The 21,771-nt window shown below is 39.9% G+C and overlaps 1 protein-coding gene across 1 annotated transcript; it reads right to left on the bottom strand.

Annotated features, from left to right (window-relative positions):
* Positions 1 to 2,145: 2,145 nt before the first annotated feature.
* ikzf1.S (IKAROS family zinc finger 1 S homeolog) lies at positions 2,146 to 10,222 on the bottom strand. The gene is made up of 2 exons (XM_018242190.1): positions 10,051 to 10,222; positions 2,146 to 2,837 (listed from the first exon to the last, which is right to left on the bottom strand). The coding sequence occupies exons 1-2, from the start codon at positions 10,220 to 10,222 to the stop codon at positions 2,146 to 2,148; spliced, it is 864 nt and encodes a 287-aa protein (XP_018097679.1).
* Positions 10,223 to 21,771: the final 11,549 nt, after the last annotated feature.

Raw genomic sequence — 21,771 nt, 5'->3', positions numbered from 1 at the left:
TAAAGGAGAAGGAAACAAAAAAAATGAAACCTACTTCATTAGGTTTGCCATCAGGCCCCCTCCTGAAACGCTGTATTAAAAACTTTAAGATCACTGCTGCTTCTGTGCACCTGCATTCAGAACTTTCGGCGCTGTTAACATTTTGGCGCCGCCATTTTCAAATTGGCTTCCTCTGTACTGCGCATGCGCATCCTACGTGGACCCCGGCGCAGGAGCTGAGGAGCGGAGCTAAAAAATAAATCAAGCAACCCAGCGTGCGGGTCTGTCTGACTGAGGTCTGTAGTAATGCATTATTAATAAAGGAAAGCTCCTTGTTTGCAAAGTCAGTCAGACAATGCATGTAAGACTACATCACTCGCTGACAAACTGTAAATTAAAACCAGAGCGAGCGCAGGAGCTTCAAAGCTTCCCTTAGTTTTCACGCAACAGAGAAGCAGGAGCGCAATTGGAGCTTGATTCAATGAGGTGGAGGCAGAGAGGTCAGCGATGACGAAAGAACGGCATCATCACGTGACCAAAACGTCATGCTTCACAGGGAACCCACAAGAACCTAGTGTGCATGCGCAGGGCACGGCTGAGAGCTACTGCGCATGCGTGTGCCCTATTGAGAACGATTTCTGGACTGCAGCATTGGTATGCTGTTATCTACATGTTTCAACTTTTTAAAAAAACAATTGCAGCCCAAAGATTAATGAAAAAACGAATGTGGGAATGCTTGCTAGTAAAGTTATTTGCTTTTCATGGTCAACACTTAGAGATTAAGTTGATTTTAGACTTTCCTTCTCCTTTAAATCAACTGCTCTGTGATTGTAATTTAAGTATTTTACATAGCGGGTAAGAATACATGTACTGTAAGCAGAAAACTATTTACTTTATGGTAAGCAGTACATTAACTACTTTCTTGACTACTTTCTCTAGACTTACAAAGTCTATAAAAACAAAATGAAAAATAAACTTAATTTTAGACAACTTTCCAATACAGATACATTTAACATTTTCTATGATTTTTACGTTATTTGTAATTGTACTTGCTATAAAAATCAGCATATTAATTTCTATTCTCTGCACTGCTGGTTCTGACTTTTTTTTGCAACTACTGCCTGTAGGTGCAAAGATTTCAGCTTACAAATTGTTGGGGATTTTTATATAAAGAGCTAGCAGCAAGGCAGAAGTGGCAGGCACAAAGTAGCCATGTATTTACCACTTGCTAAAGGTAGGCATTAACAACGGAGCTCCCTTGTACTTATGTGAACATCATTCTGTGCCTGTTGCCAGCTTCTTAATCTAGGCACAGTGCACGGCTTGCACTTGCCACTGGTATAGGCACAGTTTTCTGTGTATGGACCCTAAGAGGCAAAGTTTTGCACCCCTTAGTATACTTGTAGCCAAGGTAAATGTCCCTTATATCTTATACAAACCCACAAATCCATTCTGAAAAAAAAACTGTGGCTATGTTTTACAGTATATACCTATAAAAGGTCTACTTGTTTATCCTATATGGATACTATATAACTTGCTTGTCACTGTACTCATAATATAAAATAAAAATCAATATACTGCTTATCTGTTCTCAGAGATGTAACAAGGATTGAAAATGATGCCAGTGCCTAACTTCTGCAATTGGAAAACAAAAAAAAAAACATTTTAAATATCCTGGCACACTTAAATGTCTTTTTAATAATACAAGGTAGAGTATGCATTTGGTAACATGCAGAAATGAACATATGATAATAATCTTAGGACTTATGTCTGTACTTGTATATGGATTTCTTTTTCAATGGGCTGCATTCATTCATTGTGTTTTTCTTCCAGCTCAATAGTGTTCATGTATCACAAACTAAAGTTTAAGATGGGCATTGATCAAATGCTTCCTGTATTAATATGTACAAAGGTTCTCAAACTGATTTAAAAAATCAAGATGCTTCAAAATGTGGCACCAGGTGGTAAAGATTACAAATTGTATCAAAAACACATGCTCCTCTAAAGAAAAAAGTAACCTTGGCTATTATAGCCAGTAAACCAGTTCTCTTAAGTCAGTCAAAAAGACTAAAGAATATTTTTTTTTGATCTTCAAAGTATTTGTGCTTCATTTGTTTCCATGCAAAAACAGTGAATTTAGTGTACAAAAAACACTAACAAAAATGCTTATCCCATATTGAAACGATGCTCACCCCGGGTTATGTGTGATGAAAACTCATATCTGTCCTGGCTCTGGTAACCGCACATGTTGCACTCAAAGGGGTCGCGGAAACCATGGCAGCCCATGTGAATGGTGTACATTACATGATCTAAAAAGATTACGCGGCAATGCTCACACTTGTGGACTTTTAGTGATTCACCACTATCACTGATCACTTTAAAAGCATCTTGTGAATTGTCACTAGATGCCCTCATCATCTCAAAAGGCCTATGCTCTTTTGTTGATAACCCATTTCTAGGATGAGGGGTCATATGGTTGGTCAGGTAGATAAGGCCACCAAGTTCCTCATTGTTACTCTCAGTATCTGTTGAGTCTTGGCAGCTTTTGCTTGGAGAAACTTCTCTTTCAGAATAGATGGATTTGACCTGTGAAAGCAGTAAGAGATTCTCCACTGCACTTTCATGGGCAGACTGGCTGGCATTATTAGTGATATCTGCATTGGGTTTATGCAGGGCATACATAGAACTAATAGGTACACCTTCTGAGCTGCCTGGTGGTGTCTGCACCAGTGGACGCAAGGATTCTGCACCCAAGTAGGTGATTGCATTGTTGATTGCTTGGTCTATAACATGTGTCTGCATCATTTCATTTTCCTTGTCATAGTTGGCATTAGAATCATAGGGAATATCTGTCGTTTCTCACCTATCGAAAGAACAGTAACAAAAAAATCTTATAATTTATGGACATTGGAGGATGTGTAGCTGACCTTCAGATAGATAAATATCTACAAAAAAAAGTCTAATTAAATGACTCAAAATTTGCAAGGTTAAAAATACTGTCACCTGTATATATATCAATTCAACTTTGCATGCAGTGCAGTCGGCTAATTCTATCCCATATTCATGTTCAAGGACTAGGTTATATTAATAATAATGTTATATAGATAATTATGCTAAACTTTAAAGTAGAAATAAAGTCAAATAAATCTAGTTAGAGTGTCATAATTTCTATATTGAACTTATTAAACCATCTTAAATGTTCAGCATCTTTATAGTAGTATTGATCCAGGCCTTCAATGTTGTCACAGCAGTTTTTTAAATTACATTTTTTAAGTGGAGTGTCTGTGGCATGCACATGCTCAGGGGTTGTCGCAAATCATCAAGTAGAAAATGAGGTTTGCCTTCCATATTAACTGATGCTACGGGTCTGATTAAAATCTAATGCTAATTGTGCTGGTTTTTCAGCTGCCTTAGCCTCATAATATGACATTTATAATATATATATATATATATATATATATATATATATATATATATATATATATATATATATATATATATATATATTTTGAAAAAGGATTGCGGCACTCACAGGGTTTTAGTGAAAAAACAAAAAATGTTTTATTATTAAGCCTCAACGTTTCGATCCCCCACAGGGATCTTCGTCAGGAGCAAAAACAAACAAACATCCAGCACCCACAACCCCCCAGAGGTAATAAAGCCTTGAAATGGCGCCAAAATCTGTTGCTAGGCAACCATACAGGTGTCAATGAAAGTGCTCAAATCTATTAGCCAGTGATATAATCTAAAAGGCACATGGGGAAAGGTATAACAGCAGGGTGAAACGCACAAAAAAGATTAAGAGAAAAAGAAAAGAAAAAGAAAACAAGAGCGCAGTACTGTAAGTGCACAGTGTCTGTATGAAGGCCACTCCCCCAACTCCTGTTCTAACTGTCAGTGCGTGTCAGAGGCTGGCCTGGCGAACTATCACTGAGCAGCGGTGGGTGTATACTATGCTTCTACCGGATCTCTGTACTTCTGCATTATCAGTGAGCGTACAGTAATTAAGACACAACCGCTGTCCAAGTGGTTCTGCGTGTCACTTATCCAGCCCAGCCATGGAATGTGTGGTATTCAGGACACGATCGTTGTCAAAGCGGTTCTCAGTGTTGCTGCACAAAAGTTTAAAGAACTAGAGGGTAAATAGACTCCAGGCCTGTCATCGGGGTAAAGGATTACTGTTGGTACACATCAGTACTCCCACTTGCGGTGGGGGATGGTATGCCCGGCGCTGCACCACTCCGGCAAGGAGTGGGCGGCTATCAGATACACAGGGTACTTTGACCACAATCCACATGCTACTGTGTTGCTATGACCCGTCACATATGGGAACACATAGGAGTCTAGTGGCTACTGGTCAGTCCGGTGCCCAAGTACTGCGTAGGGTTAAAAACACAAATAACCAGCCACCTCCAGAGCCATCCCATACTCACAATTCTTACAGACTATACGCAACAACAGTAATCCTCAAAAGACACTGTTACAACTTCGAGAGACATTTACACGTTTTCTAGACATGGGCTATAATGAGGATCTTTTACACCAGCAACTGCAGAGGGCCCTAACACATACTCAGGCTGACCTGATAAGTGAAAAAACACGTTACTAAATCAGAGAATACACAGTTAATTTTCAGCACCACATACTCACATCTGTCCAAGGACCTAAAGAAGTGTGTGCAAAAAAATTGGCCAATTATCGCCATGGACGAAACACTTTACCTACACCATGCCCCAGCACCTATGTTTGGCCACAGCAGGAATCGTAGCCTGAAAGATATCCTGGTGAAAACTGACTTCGTGAACAGAACTAAGGAAGCCCCGAATTGGCTCTCGGGTCAACAGAAATTGGGGTGCTACCGGTGTCCTGACTGCACGACGTGTGGATCTATGCTTACTGGCAAAGATTTCCCCCACCCACATACTGGAAAACACATAAAAATACAGTACCGCTTGACTTGCACCACATCGTTTGTGGTTTACATTGTAACTTGCCTGTGTGGCCTCTATTATGTAGGCAAAGCCACTACACCACTGAAGGATAGGATCAGGCCTGGACTGGGAGTCAAAATAGGCCCTGCCATTCCAAGTACACAGAGGCCCAAACAGCCCCCTACCAGCCCACACAGCCTCCTACCAGCCCACTATATGGTAACTTTCTATGGAACCATACAGCAGCCCCTCTGGCATTTGCCAGAACCCACAGATTGCCAGTCCGGGCCTGGATAGGATCGCAAACCACGGGTCAGCTATAAGTAAAGCCCTAAAAGAAAAAACCTCTAAACAACCTGTGGCAAGACATTTTCTACAAATGGGCCATACCCTACCCACTTTCCGTTGTATGGCGATCGATCACCAACCCCCTCTGGCGAGAGGGGGCAACAGAGATTTGGCCTTCCTTAGACGGGAGTCGAGATGGATATATCGCCTAGACACAGTAGCTCCCCGTGGAACGAAACCCTCCCCCTTGGCCTTATATGAATCCTTGGATTGAACTTTTATATGGGGATAGCTTATATCACTAAGTACATAACTCTGGACAATGGCGATATTGATATATTAATAATTTTCTCTGACAAGCTTACTAGCTACATTTGTAGCTATCTTTATCTGCTTCAGCTTTATGATTTCTATCGCAACATTTCTTTGAGCTTCCTCCATCCCTTAACCCCCATCTTTCTTATTGTTCATGTGCTGTCCTGTTATTTGTGTTTTTAACCCTACGCAGTACTGGGGCTCCTGACCGACCAGTAGCCACTAGACTCCTATGTGTTCCCATACGCGACGGGTCATAGCAACACTGTAGCATGTGGGTTGTGGTCAAAGTACCCTGTGTATCTGATAGCCGCCCACTCCTTTGCCGGAGTGGTGCAGCGCCGGGCATACCATCCCCCACCACACGTGGGAATACTGATGTGTACCAACAGTAATCCTTTACCCCGATGACAGGCCTGGAGCCTATTTACCCTCTAGTTCTTTAAACTTTTGTGCAGCGACACTGAGAACCGCTTTGACAACGACCGTGTCCTGAATACCACACACTCCATGGCTGGGCTGTATAAGTGACACGCAGAACTGCTTGGACAGCGGTCTTGTCTTAATTACTGTACGCTCACTGATAATGCAGAAGTACAGAGACCCGGTAGAAGCATAGTATACACTCACCGCTGCTCAGTGATAGGTCGTCAGGCCCGCCTCTGACACGCACTGACAGTTAGAACAGGAGTTGGGGGAGTGGCCTTCATACTGACACTGTGCACTCACAGTACTGCGCTCTTGTTTTCTTTTTGTTTTCTTTTTCTCTTAATCTTTTTTGTGCGTTTCACCCTGCTTTTATACCTTTCCCCATGTGCCTTTTAGATTATATCACTGGCTAATAGATTTGAGCACTTTCATTAACAACTGTATGGTTGCCTAGCAACAGATTTTGGTGCCATTTCAAGGCTTTATTACCTCTGGGGGGTTGTGGGTGCTGGATGTTTGTTTGTTTTTGCTCCTGACGAAGATCCCTGTGGGGGATCTAAACGTTGAGGTTTAATAATAAAAATTTTTTGTTTTTTCACTAAAACCCTGTGAGTGCCGCAATCCTTTTTCACTGCTTATTTCCCATGCTGGCACCCAGGTATTAATTTTGTCTACGGAGTGCACCATTCCTTTGGTTATATATATATATATATATATATATATATATATATATATATATATATATATATATACATATCTTGTACTGTATCTTGTGTGTTGTCCCTATCTTGTGTGTTGCCTCAGCTCAGTATGTGACAACAGCACAGAGCATGTGCAGTGAATCAGCAGTAAAGAAGATGGGGAGCTACTGGGCATCTTTGGAGGCATAGATCTTTCCTGTTAAAGGGCTGTGGTTGCCTTGGGCTTTTATGGAATCCTAAAACATAATGTACACCATTTCTGTTCCACTTCATTATTTAAGCTTTAGTCCTCCTTAAAGGGGTTGTTCACCTTTTTACAGCTCAGTTGTTTTCAGATTGTTAAACAAAGACTTTTTTCAATTTCTTTCCATCTTTTATTTTTTACTGTTCTCCCAAAATGTTAATTTAAATTTAAATGTTCATGTCTCTAGTATCTCAGTCTGGCAGCTTAGTGAGCCAGGAGAATTCTGAAGGTTACAATTTGCTACATTTAGTTGATATAGTTAGTTGATACATTTCTCAGCAGCATTTTGCAATGAATATTGGCAACTATTGTATCAATTCTAACAACTGCCTTTAATGAAACTCAGGATTCTGCTCAGCAGAGACAAAGATAACAACTGTATCAATTTACACATTAAAGTCTGCGAATCCCCCCCTCCCAGAGATGCTTTAGAAGGTGAAAAATGAAACTTTAAACTTCAATATTAGAAACTAGAAAGTAAATGGAAAAAAGTGTTTATTTCTGGTGAACTATCCGAAACCAACTAAACTGAAAAAAAGTGTGTAAAGGTGGACAAAGCATTTAAGTAGAATGTAAGGCCATAAAATATTTTTAAGGCCTGCAGACTTCAAGTTGTACTTTTCCAAATTATAGTCAAATTTGTTTATTGTAGAAAAAATGTAGTTGAGTACCTAGACAACAGTAACTATAGCAAGCCAAGTTGAGACTAAAGGATACAGTTTAGCAATGGTGACAGATTTATGAAAAATTGTGAATAACAAACTTGGTTACATCAATCAGTGACAGATAGTGGTTGCAAAGGTTAAAAGAATATCAGCATGCATAAAAAAGGATATAAGTAATGGGATGCAGAACTCTATTATCTTTGCAGCATGACAGAAGGCATGACACATTAGTGAAACATAGGTGTCAACTTGCATGCTCTTCTCTATGTGTCATTCCTCAAAGTAGATGAGAAGGTGCAAGAAGGAAAACCTGAAGAGGCAATATGCTCTGAAGCCCTGCACATAACACCTGTACAGGGATCCCTTGCACCTGTACACACACTGCCTTATGCTAGGTGGGTCATTATGTACAAACACTAACTGCATTCACCAACTGATGGCTGCATCTTTATTCTCCACTTACAGAATTGTATGACTAAATACATTTTATAAAAACCTACATGTGCCTATATAGCTTTTTCTCAACTTGACAAAGTCTTAAGGCGCATTCACAATGCCCAATGCAGTGTGCATAGTTAAAAAAAAAAAAAAAAAAAGGATTCACTTGTGTGGGGCATTGTGTGAATAGTCACAGGCTCTGCAGACTGAATCTAGGGTGGCCTGGGTGCTTTCAGAATGAGCCTTCTTATTGCTGTCTTTCCATTTTAATATGTGCCTCTTTGATGTATAATATTTGGCTTCTGTTATTCCTTTTTACTAATGTGTTTTTGAATGATTTTCATCATCATCTAAGCTACAATCAGACCAGTATAGAAAGAGAGGAAACTGTTCTGGAAAAAAAACTTTGAAGAAAAAAAGAACTATGAGAATCTTCTTTGTTCTGAAGGATACTTTCCTGTCTACTTCTTTTTATTTATTGCTAATTTTTAAATATATACACCGATAGATACATAATTATATACTATATAATACACAAAAGCCATGAATATCTTGTAAATTATATCCTTATAAACGGTGAATTCTGATGTCATCAGTTATAAACGGTGAGTTCTGATGTCATTTCTGTCACATGACTCACTGAAACTTGTGTATTATAATAAATAAAGTACCTCCAGTTGCAAAATATGAGGATATTATAAGTTACCTCGGAGTTCCATGACCTGTATAAAAACACTCGGCCTTCAGCCTCGTGTTTTTATATGGTCATGAAACTCCTCGGTAACTTATAATATCCTTATATTTTGCAAGAGGGGGTACTTTATTCACTATATAAATGTACATAGTGCTACTGTGTACTATGCATCAAAATCCCACAGTTACGTGGGAAGTGCCAGACCTATTGCTTGCATAGAATCAGGTTCTAATGACAGTTCTTTAGAATCCTCAGCAGCTACTGTGATTTTGTTTTCAAGGTTCATAAAAATTTGTTTATACTATATACTGTAAGTTTGAAAACCTGAAATAATGTGCACATATCTACTATAATATCCAACATACATGTCTGTATAATTCATTCTTTAGAGAATTAATTTCTTTGTCTACCTATTTCCCCTGCAGCTCTCGACTTTGACCTTTGTGTGATCAATGATACCAAAAATAGACCCCTGTGAAATTAGGCCAAACATATACTGTATATGACTTTATAAAATGGCCCTGGTATAAACAGAACTGGTAGTTTAGTCATAATATATATATTAGTCATAGTTCTTTCATAATTGGAGGCTGTGAAAGCAAGTGATGCTGGGTTGTTGGTCAATTCCTTCATCTGAGGAAGATACAGTATTTGTGCTTATATTTAATGAATAGATGAGCATCTCTTCCAAACTGACTAGTCATCTGCTGATCTGTAGATGCTTATCTGTAATGTAAGAACAGTGCTGATCCAGGTATAGGACTTGTTATCCAGAATGCTTAGGACCTGGTTTTTTTCTGGATAAGGGTTCTTTCCATAATTTGGATTTCCATACCTAAATCTGCTAAAACTCATTTAAACATTAATGAAATGTAATAAGATTGTTTTGCCTTTGATATGGATTCATTATATCTCATTTAGCATCAAGTACAAGGTACTGTTTTATTACTACAGAGAAAAAGAAAATAATTTCTAAAAATGTGAATTGTTTGAATAAAATTGAGCCTGAATTCCAGATAACAGATCTCATACCTGTAGTAACATTATTATTACTATAAATTGTAATAGTAACATTCATAAATTCAGAGTTTTGTGCATAAAATAGCAAAATATTGGGAAAACTTGCAGAGAAGATCATTAGACTTTATCATGTGAAATAGACTGCTGAGATAATGCAGAGGCAAGTGTACTAATTTTATATGCTTTTTAGTATCTTCATATCTAACATACCAATCAGTATAAATGCATTTCCTGCATAAATCATCAGACGTTAAAGGAAAAAGGTTATAGTTTGATGTTGGTTATTTAGGGCTTTTTAGTAAGCATGCCAAATGATTCCAGCAAGACCTGTTAGGAGGCTGCAAACTCTTACCAACAAATTTCTGAGGCATACAGCTCTTACGTTTGGCAACGTTACTTTCAAGTCTGTCAAGCACAAGTGATCTCTCTGACCCAATCTTGGACAGGTCTTCTGCCATATCAATTTGATTGCTCTCTTCTTTTACTACAATAAACACAGTAAACATGAAATGGTACATAATGTTATTTTCTGAGATCTCTTCTTATACCCAATTCATTCATGCATTGCCTGGGTCACCAAGCAGTCTTTAAATGATGAGCCTTTCTTTTAATACCTCTATAAAAATAATTTAATGTACCAGCCACAGACGTTATAGTCTATGAAAACATGAGATCAAACCTTTTTTTCATCTCTGACACTTTCCGAATGAAGAATTCAATTACACTGCAGCTATAATTTCAGTTTTAACTGGCATGTACTGCATCATTAAGTTCAGTTTTAAGTAAACTTTTACTGTGTATTAACCTTCTATATTTTTTTGGTCTTCTATTGATTGTTAGCCTCAATTTTTTTATTATGGCCCTCTATTATTGATTTTTCATTCTGGCTTTCCAACTGCTACTTAGCAAGGCTAAAACCATACGGTACCTAGGAAACAGGAAAGCTGGCTAAGTGACACAAGAGGTATGCTTAAAAATGGCAGATATGTAATCTGTAACTTTGTTATGAGAAGTGATAAGGAGCGGTATACAAATAGCAAGTAGCAAGGCATTTTGTGACAGAAAGGCATTAGCCTAGCAAATTGAGATATATGAAGATTGAGTGGATAAAGGTTCCAAAAAGAGAACAAATCTGTTGCTTAAAAAACAAGAGAGAACTGAAATGGACATGTAGGTATAGGATCTGTTATCTGGAAACCTGTTATCCAGAAATCTCCAAATTACAGGTAGGCCATCTCCCTTCAATTATAAGCAAATAATTCAAATTTTAAAAAATGATTCATTTTATCTGTAATAATAAAATAGTACAATGTATCTGATTTTAACAAAAATATACTGTAATTAAAAATATACTGTAATTAATTCTTATGGAGGCAAGGCAATCACATTGGGATCATTTAATGTTGACTTTTTTTTTTTTATTATCACAAAGTATGGAGATCCAAATTACGGAAATACCCCTTATCCAGAAAACCTCCGGTTCCAAGCATTCTGGAAAACAGGTCTCATACTTGTATAAACTAAATACCCTTGTCCCTGATGGTATGAATGAAGAAAGAGATCTTTCCAATTTTGATGAGACCTTTACTTCAGTGTGTTACACGAGAATCACATATCTTATGTAAATTGGTGGTTTTAAATTTCTTTGTCTTTTTTCTTTTAGATGGTATTGTCCATTATAACCTTTATGTGACTGGGCTATATTCATTGCACAAGAACTTATGACACTTTAAGACTATCACACACAGTAAAGACACCATGTGGAGTAATTATTTCTCTTACTCTGCATTTTGTATGGATTTGTAGACCTGAACTTTATATTTATACAGGTATGGGATCCGTTATCCAGAAACCCATTATCCAGAAAGCTCTGAATTATGGAACAGCCATCTCTCATAGACTCCATTTTATCCAAATTTTAAAAATGATTTCCTTTTTCTCTGTAATAATAAAACAATACCTTGTACTTTGATCCAAACTAAGATATAATTAATCATTGTACTTGATTCAAACTAAGATAAACTTAAAGGGGTTGTTCACCTTCAAACAACTACTTGGTTTCAGATAGATCACCAGAAATAATGACTTTTTCCAATGACTTTCAATTTTCCATATGTGACTGTTATTCTAATATTTAAGTATAAAGTGTCATTTCTCTCCTTCTGAAGCAGCTCTGAGAGGGGGGGGGGTCGCTGATCCTGTAAACTGTTCTAAATGGATACATTTAGTTGATACATTTCTTATCTTTGTCCCTGCTGAGCAGAGTCTCTGAGTTTCATTACAGGCAGCTGTTAGAATCGATACAATTGTTGCTAATACTCCAGAGATGCTGCTGAGAAATGTATCAACTCAATGTTGCAAAATTGTAACAGTTCATTGTCTGCACCTGAATTACTGAGCTGTCAGATTCAAACACCAGAGACACGAACATTCACTATCACTCTGAAAAAAGAAAAACACCTGCGTTTTATGGACTATTAAGGAAGATTTATGCACTCCAGTGCACTTCGTGTGGTCTGAGCTGGCAAAGGCAAGTCTGGCGAAAGAGGTAACGTTCAGTAAAATCTGCATTTCATTGAATTTGTGGAGTAAAATCCATTCGCAAGAGTGAATTGTGGGAATGACTGCTAGCGTCTCTCGCTTTTGCTTGCGAAGTGATGCCTGCGCCCGTTAGTAAATTAGCGATGTCCCTGTGGGCGGTAACGTTAGCGAATTGACGCTAGCGTTAGCCACTTTGCCCTCAAGTAAATCTGCCCCTTGGTCTGAAAATGTATAGTTACCATGGCAACATGGGGAATGATTGTTTTAAAAATGTAATTCGCCAGTATACAACTAGAAAGGACAAACACAGGAGATGCTGTAGCCGCGTTTTTGGTGATGCTGAAGGAAATGCGCATGTGCCATAGCAGAGTTACTTGTGATGATGCATGTCACTGGAAATTACTTCACTCTTTAACAAAAATGAAACTCCAGGGGAGATATTTTTCTGATTAAGGTATATATCCTCCTGCTATGCTGAAACTCTGAATTGGCAGTAAACCTGGTTTTTATACAACCAAAACTTGCTTCCAAGCCAGGAATTCAAAAATACTACTTTAAGGGCCACTGAGAGCAACAGCCAAGGAGATGGTGGGCAACATATTGCTCACAAGCCACTGGTTATATAAATTATAGATTATTATTATTATGATTATATAGATGTAACATACATATAGATCTAATCTACGTGTATACTGTAAATATGATAAAATGTATGGAATTAACATACAATACCTATATATATATATATATGTATAATATATACAAATAGATGCACATTTATCAAACTTCGAATTTCAAATTCATGTCTAATAAAATTAATATACTCAAAATTCGATTGGGAGGGTCTTTAAGAAAAAAATTGAATGTCTAAAACTCGAACGAATATTACCAACCCGAAAACTCGAATTGAATTAGACTTTATTCAAACCGAGTTTTTTCTCCGAAATATATTCGGATGTCAGAAAGGCTAAATAACATCTTCAAATTGGTCATTGAACCTGTCACGGCTGGCACCCAATACCAGAACAAGTGCCAAGCACCCTGGTCTCGGCTTCACCAGTAGTGTGACCACCGTTGGGCTTCGGGAGAAGCCCTCAGCTTACTTGGGTGCCACCTGGACTTAACGAGGGGTACAAGGCGAGATGTTCTGGCTGGGAAAGGGGCACGGCTGTAAGCAGAGTCTTTTAGGCCGAAGGTCACAGTACAACGGGATTAGACAGAATCTTAGTTAGGCAGGCTGGGTCGAGGCAGGCGGATATCAGAATCGTCAAACAGGCAAAGGGTCAAAACCGGGTGATCAATCAAGGGGTTAAACAGAAGAGTTGTTGTAGGCAGGCAAAGGTCAGGATCCAGAAGTAAGAATAATCAAAATAGCCAGGCAGGGGGTCAAAACAGGAATCAAACAGGTTCAGAAGATAGCAGACAAATAGCACAAGGCTCAGGAGCACCAGGAAATACAATCCTATCACGGGCAATGACATAGGAAAAAATGTCCCTTTAAATACTATTTGAATTTTGCACCATTGCGCGCTGAGGTAATCACTCCAGCGCGCATGCGCTTATAAAATACGTAAATGCGTGCGAGGCGGGCACTAGGAAGCCGGCATTGAAGGAGCAGGACGGCGCGGCGGGCGTCCCCGCCGCACCACCACTAGACCACCAGGGTAAGGTTTTGTTACAGAACCTCTCCCATTAACTTATACATGAACTCAGCAAGTTTAAGGTGGCGAATAGTTGAATTCAAATTATTCTGAGGGTATAGGTTCAATAAATCTCGGAATTCAAATTAAAATTCGAATAGAGTTTGGATAATTCTCAATTCGAATTTGAGAGTTTTGTCCAAAAGAAAAATTGAGAATTTGAATTTACTATTCGACCGTTAATAAATCTGCCACATAATGTACATATAATGGTTATCAATTAATAAATATTCATTGACACTAAGAAGGCAAAATTACATTGCAATTAAGAAGTTTTTAGCTCTGCAACAGCATATATCTTGATAGAAAAGGTCCTTTCCATTAACTAGAACTGTTCTTCATGGAACATGGCTCCTCTGTTGTCAATTTCAAATCATTGTACATATTACAGTTTTTATATGTAATGCAATAGACAGACACAACAGATGACTGTAACAGACACGTTGCATCTGTTCTTATAAATCTTATCATGCAGAGAATGGTAGTTTCTTATTCAGCCTCTTAAAGGAAATTATACATGTACACCCTGAATAGGATATGAGTCAATTTGCCTGTAATTCATGCTATTCTATGTGTAATGAAATCCGCTTACCCTGGTGGTCTAGTGGTGAGCCCCTAGCATGCAGGGGCGTCCGCCGTGTCTCCGGCAGGGACGCCCGCCGCCTGCTTCCAGTCTGTTCCTGTGCTGGCTCCCCTTAGGGCACGCACATTATTTAAAGGCGCATGAACGCTGGAGTGTGGCGTCAGCACGCAGTGGCGCGAAATTTAAAAGTATAAGAAGGGAATTTAGGTTGCAACACACTGGCCATTGTTAGGTTCAATTTGCCTTATTCCTGGGTGCTTTATGCTACTATTCTGATTGATCTATTGTGTTTTGACCCTTGCCTGCCTGAATTACTACTCTGACCTCTCCAATCCTGATCCTGCCTGTCTATGTGACTATTCTGACTTCTCCAATCCGACCTTAGCCTGTCCATCGACTATTCTACGCTCTCTATCCTGATTCCGGCCTGTCTGACCATTCTATCTTCTCGTGCTGGCCCGGCCTGCCTGTTCCTGGTGGTGTTCTTCCTTCCAGTATCCTGGTGAGACGATCGTGCCCCTTTGCTCGTCCAAAACCGTTAGCTTTGCTCCTCTCTCTGTCAAGACCTGGCGGCATCCAATTAGCCTGGGGCTCCTCCCGAGGTGAAAGGCGGCGGTTAAAGGCAGAAGTGAGAGCCAAGACCAGGGACCTTAGCTTGGGTTCTGGATATAGGGTGCTAAACGTGACACGATGTTGTTCCATAGCTAATATTTGCAATTACTCAAATATCTTATCTACTGGTTTTTACTGAATAATATCATTAAGTCATATCATTTTTTATTATCCTGGTGTTTTGTGGTATTATTTTTACTGCTTGTGAGCTAAAACAGCATAAAAGGAATGACCAATATTCTGAATGTATCATTTGCATCAAAATATCAAGATTAATAAAGCAGCCTTAAAAATACATAATATTCATGCCCTAGGCTGGTTTATGTCATATGATATTAAAACTATAATTAGAAAGTTATATACAAAGACTTTAGAGGGCATTAACATATCATTAGAATATATAAAAGATAATTAATAAATATGATTTGAGGGGAAATGACATTTACAAGCGATATTGCACCATTTCAATGCATTAAATTAAAAATCAATTTAAAAATATACTGTAATATGTATAAACACCATTATCATGCAGGACTTAACTGCATTAAAAAAACCAGCTATGGCTGATATAACTAAAGACAAATAAATATATATATATATATATATATATATATATATATATATATATATATACACACACACACACACACACACACACTTTATAGGAGATTATATCAATTATATTTCTTGGAAGGTTTTTTTAATTAAATTCAAGCAAGTGATTTAATCAATCTCACAAAGTGAATGCAGCTTTCTATAACTTACCTGCCTGTCGCCACAATCTTTTTTTCCTCCGTTTGATATCAATATCCAAATTGGGTATGCATGTCTTTCTACTCCAAAGCACCAAGCCGCAAACCTTTCCTAAATTTGGTGATTTGGTTACATTTCCTAAAATCACATAAAAGTTTTCAATCTGTAACATCTTATCTCCCACATAATATTAGGGATTAAGATAAAACACCCTAAATATGAACGCCTGGATTCTACTGAATAGTTTGATACCCAATGTACATGGGTTTATCAAAGTATATAGCATGTAAAGACCCCACAATCTACCTTGTGCATGCTTATTTGATGGCTTACATTTACCCTAATTTATAAATAGGGATGTAGCGAACAGTTCGCCTGCGAACTTGTTCGCGCGAACTTCGACCGTTCGCGTCCGCCTAATGTTCGCGAACGTTTGGGAACGTTCGCAATTTGAGTTCGCGACCATTCGACCGCTAAAATCGAACGATTTCCATTCGTTCGAGCGATTTCCATTCGTTCGAACGATTAAAATCCCTCGACCGTTCGATTCGAATGAAAATCCTTCGATCGAACGATGAAAATCCTTCAAACGTTCGAATCGAACGAAAAATCCTCGACCGTTCGCGAACCGTTCGCATTTTTTGACTATTCAGGTTTTCTTTGCCTGTTTTGTTGCTGACCCTACCTATTTATTGGTCTCTTTCTCCTCAGCCGCTGCCTTTATCTGGTATCTGAATAAGGTAGAACTCATTGAAATGTTGTCAGTCTCATTAAAATGATTTCAGAGATATTTTACTACTGTATCTTGTCCTGATACTCGAAGGCGATACAACAATATTTTCCTATATGTTAGTATGAGCTATGTGGGCCCTTGAGCAACAATTGGATTTCAGAGGGGGCTTGAATTGGAAAAGTTTGACAAATACACATATACAGTACAGGGTTATCTCAATCAGATGTATACAATTAACCTGGTGGAGCCATTACTTTATATTTATTAAAGGGATTCTGTCATGTAAAAAATGTTTTTATGCATCATTTAATAGTGCTGCTCGAGCAGAATTATGTACTGAAACCTAATTTTCAAAAGAGCAACACATTGTAAATATTTTTTTACATATCTCTTAGAATCTTGAAATCTGACGTGCCTACTAGACACTGACATGTGGCTAGACATATTGTTCGTTTTTCAGGTATACTCAGTCATATAACTTGATAATCTTTTTACTGCTGCACTGCAAGTTGGAGTGATATCACCCACTCTCTTTCCCCCCAGCAGTTGATTAACAGAACAATGGCAAGGTAACAACTTCTGCTCCTGGCAACTCCTCTAGTTACATCAAGTAGGAGAAACAATAGCTTATCTGAAGTCAGTTTCATTATGAAGTGCTGAATCTTTCAGGATCAGGACAAGACCTGAGATGGCTGTCTATACACCAATATTACAGCTAAAAGATGGCTTTGTTGGTTTAAGAATACAATGTTATATAGTAGAGTGAATTATTTGTAATGTAAATAGTGTAATTTAGAAATAAAAACTACACCATAAAAATCATGACAGAATCCCTTCTGAACTGCATGCTAAATGTGGTTAAAGATAAAAGGACTTACATTATTTATTGTTGAGTTCAAGTGCTATAGCGCCAAGAGGCATTTGATTATACACGATTGCCATATACACTATGTTCAAAATTAGGCGGTAGTAAAGTAAAGTACAAATGGATAAAAGTGCCTTGCTGTATCCTATTTCTTCAGGAGAAAAGAATTGCTTGTCGTCATCAGCCTAAGGCAACTGGTGTTATTTAGGGTGTGCAATGGCAGACCAAAAATATTAAGCAAATAATTTAAGTAAGGAACAACGATACAAAGCCACATATATTATAGGTAATGGGCACACTGTCTTTAAATAAAATGGACTCTGTTCTTTGTGACCTGCTGTATATGTGCTGGACTGTATATGTGCTGGCTGCTATTCTTTGACTGCCAGAGAGGACTCACATTGCTGTGAATCCAGATACAGTGCATTAGTTCAAATTAGCAGGTGGAAGGAACAGTCTTAGTACTGTAGGGGTGTATGTCTATGTGGGTTGTTTAGGGTCACCAAACCGTTCTTGAAAACACCCTGAGGATAACATTTTCACCTAGCATCCTGGAAGTAATTTTAAAGGGGTGGTTCACCTTCAAGTTAATTTTTAGTATGTTATAAAATGGGTAATTCTAAGCAATTTTTCAAGTGGTCTTCATTCATTTTTTAAATTATTTGCGTTCTTCCTCTTTCCAGCTTTCACATGCAGGTCACTGACCCTATCTAATAACAAATGCTCTCTAAGGCTACAAAGCTATTGCTGCTTTTTATTACTCATCTTTAGGGATGTAGCGAACGTCGGAAAAAAAGTTCGCGAACATATTCGCGAACTTGCGCAAAAACGCGAGCGGTTCGCGAACGGTTCGCGAACCCCATAGACTTCAATGGGAAGGCGAACTTTAACATCTAAAAAAAAAATTTCTGGCCAGAAAAATGATTTTAAAGTTGTTTAAAGGGTGCAACGACCTGGACAGTGGCATGCCAGAGGGGGATCAAGGGCAAAAATGTATCTGAAAAATCTGCCTGTGTGTGCTTGGAAGAGATAGTGTAGGGGGAGAGCTGTTAGTGATTTCAGGGACAGATGATAGTAAGTTTGCTGGCTAGTAATCTGCTTGATACTGCTCTGTATTGGAGGGACAGAAGTCTGCAGGGATTTGAGGGACATTTTAGCTTAGGTAGCTTTGCTGGCTAGTAATCTACTGTTCTCTTTAAACAACTGCCATACGTTGACCTTGTAGGCATTGTTTGCCCAGTTTTTTTGGACGCAGCCACTGAAGCACAGTTGCCAGAAAAAATATGCCATATAAATGCTGAAAATAGTCATTTTTCGCCATACGTTGACCTTGTAGACATTGTTTGCCCAGTTTTTTTGGTTGCAGCCACTGAAGCACAGTTGCCAGAAAAAATATGCCATATAAATGCTGAAAATAGTCATTTTTTGCCATACGTTGACCTTGTAGGCATTGTTTGCCCAGTTTTTTTGGTTGCAGCCACTGAAGCACAGTTGCCAGAAAAAATATGCCATATAAATGCTGAAAATAGTCATTTTTTGCCATATACGTTGAGTCAACGTATGGCAAAAAATGACTATTTTCAGCATTTATATGGCATATTTTTTCTGGCCTCTGTGCTTCAGTGGCTGCGGCCAAAAAAACTGGGCAAACAATGCCTACAACGTATATGGCAAAAAATGACTATTTTCAGCATTTATATGGCATATTTTTTCTGGCCTCTGTGCTTCAGTGGCTGCGGCCAAAAAAACTGGGCAAACAATGCCTACAAGGTCAACGTCGTTGACCTTGTAGGCATTGTTTGCCCAGTTTTTTTGGCCGCAGCCACTGAAGCACAGAGGCCAGAAAAAATATGCCATATAAATGCTGAAAATAGTCATTTTTTTGGTCGCAGCCACTGAAGCACAGTTGCCAGAAAAATTATGCCATATAAATGCTGAAAATATGCATTTTTTTGGTTGCAGCCACTGAAGCACAGAGGCCAGAAAAATTATGCCATATAAATGCTGAAAATATGCATTTTTTTGGACGCAGCCACTGAAGCACAGTTGCCAGAAAAAATATGCCATATAAATGCTGAAAATAGTCATTTTTTGCCATACGTTGACCTTGTAGACATTGTTTGCCCAGTTTTTTTGGTTGCAGCCACTGAAGCACAGAGGCCAGAAAAAATTAAACCAGTAGGGTTTGCACCCTAGTTTGTAACGGTGGCGGAGGGAGGAGGAGGACGCTAAAGGACAGCTGTGTGTGGAGTCATGAGGCTTGAAGAGAAGGACAGCTGCATAGAAGTCAGAACAAGTCTTCCGGCGTGCAGTAACCCTCCGAGATCCACCCCTCATTCATTTTAATAAAGGTCAGGTAATCGACACTTTTGTGACCTAGGCGAGTTCTCTTCTCAGTTACAATCCCTCCTGCTGCACTGAAGGTCCTTTCTGAGAGCACACTTGAGGCTGGGCAAGACAAGAGGTTCATGGCAAATTGTGACAGCTCTGGCCACAGATCAAGCCTGCGCACCCAGTAGTCCAGGGGTTCATCGCTCCTCAGAGTGTCGATATCTGCAGTTAATGCCAGGTAGTCCGCTACCTGCCGGTCGAGGCGTTCTTTGAGGGTGGATCCAGAAGGGTTGTGGCGCTGCCTTGGACAGAAAAACATTTGCATGTCTGACGTTACAGACTGGCCAAAGGGCTTTGTCCTTGCAGGTGTGCTCGTGGCAGGATTACTGGCACCTCTGCCCCTGGAATGTTGATGAGTTCCTGAAGTGACATCACCCTTAAAAGCATTGTACAACATGTTTTGCAGGCTGGTTTGTAAATGCCGCATCTTTTCGGACTTGTGGTATGTTGGTAACATTTCTGACACTTTATGCTTGTACCGAGGGTCTAGTAGCGTTGCGACCCAGTACAGGTCCTTCTCCTTAAGCCTCTTGATACGGGGGTCCTTCAACAGGCATGACAGCATGAAAGACCCCATTCTCACAAGGTTGGATGCAGAGCTATCCATCTCCGCTTCCTCATTATCAAGGACTGCATCATCCACGGTCTCCTCCCCCCAGCCACGTACAAGACCAGGGGTCCCCAAAAGGTCACCACTAGCCCCCTGGGAAGCCTGCTCCTGTTGGTCCTCCTCCTCCTCCTCCACAAAGCCACCTTCCTCCTCTGACTCCACTTCTGGCACCTCTCCCTGCGTTGCAGCAGGTGCCTGGGTTCGTTCTGGTGATTCCGACCAGAAATCGTGCGCTTCCAGCTCCTCGTCACGCTGGTCTACAGCCTCATCTGTCACTCGTCGCACGGCACGCTCCAGGAATAAAGCGAAGGGTATTAGGTCGCTGATGGTGCCTTCGGTGCGACTGACCATATTTGTCACCTCTTCAAAAGGTCGCATGAGCCTGCAGGCATCGCGCATAAGCACCCAGTAACGGGGGAAAAAAATCCCCAGCTGTGCAGATCCAGTCCTACCACCCAGTTCAAAAAGGTACTCGTTGACGGCCCTTTGTTGTTGCAGCAGACGTTCCAACATAAGGAGCGTTGAATTCCAGCGAGTCTGGCTGTCAGAAATCAAACGCCTGACTGGCATGTTGTAGCGCTGCTGAATGTCAGCAAGGCGTGCCATGGCTGTGTAGGAACGTCTGAAATGGGCCGACACCTTTCTGGACTGGGTGAGAACGTCCTGGAATCCTGGGTACTTGGAGACAAAACGTTGGACTATTAAATTTAACACATGTGCCATGCAGGGCACATGTGTTAAATTGCCTAGTCTCAACGCTGCCAACAGATTGCTTCCATTGTCACACACCACTTTTCCGATCTGCAGTTGGTGTGGGGTCAGCCACCGATCGGCCTGTGACTGCAGAGATGACAGGAGTACAGATCCGGTATGGTTTTTGCTTTCCAGGCACGTCATCCCCAAGACAGCGTGACAACGGCGTACCTGGCACGTCGAATAGCCTAGGGGGAGCTGGGGGTGCACAGGTGTGGAGGAGGAGAAGGAGGACCCAGCAGCAGAGTAAGAAGAAGAAGAAGACGAGGTAGAGAGCGATGGAGGAGTAGAGGTGGTGGCAGAACCGCGTGCAATCCGTGGCGGTGACACCAACTCCACTGTTGTTGTTGAGCTACCCATTCCCTGCTTCCCAGCCATTACCAAGTTCACCCAGTGGGCAGTGTAGGTGACATACCTGCCCTGACCATGCTTGGAGGACCATGCGTCAGTAGTCATATGGACCTTTGGCCCAACACTAAGTGACAGAGATGCGGTAACTTGGCTCTGCACATGTTGGTACAGGTGT

Source organism: Xenopus laevis, chromosome 6S, assembly GCF_017654675.1.
Source record: "Xenopus laevis strain J_2021 chromosome 6S, Xenopus_laevis_v10.1, whole genome shotgun sequence".
NCBI lineage: Eukaryota > Metazoa > Chordata > Amphibia > Anura > Pipidae > Xenopus > Xenopus laevis.
This window is presented reverse-complemented; position numbering and strand designations above follow the sequence as displayed.

Excerpts from the sequence above, each read along its gene's own strand:
- ikzf1.S (XM_018242190.1), bottom strand. The coding sequence starts at position 10,222 with ATGTACCATTTCATGTTTACTGTGTTTATTGTAGTAAAAGAAGAGAGC. Across the intron at positions 2,838-10,050 it reads TCAGAAATTTGTTGGTAAGA|AAACGACAGATATTCCCTAT; the intron begins GTTTGCAGCCTC and ends TCGATAGGTGAG.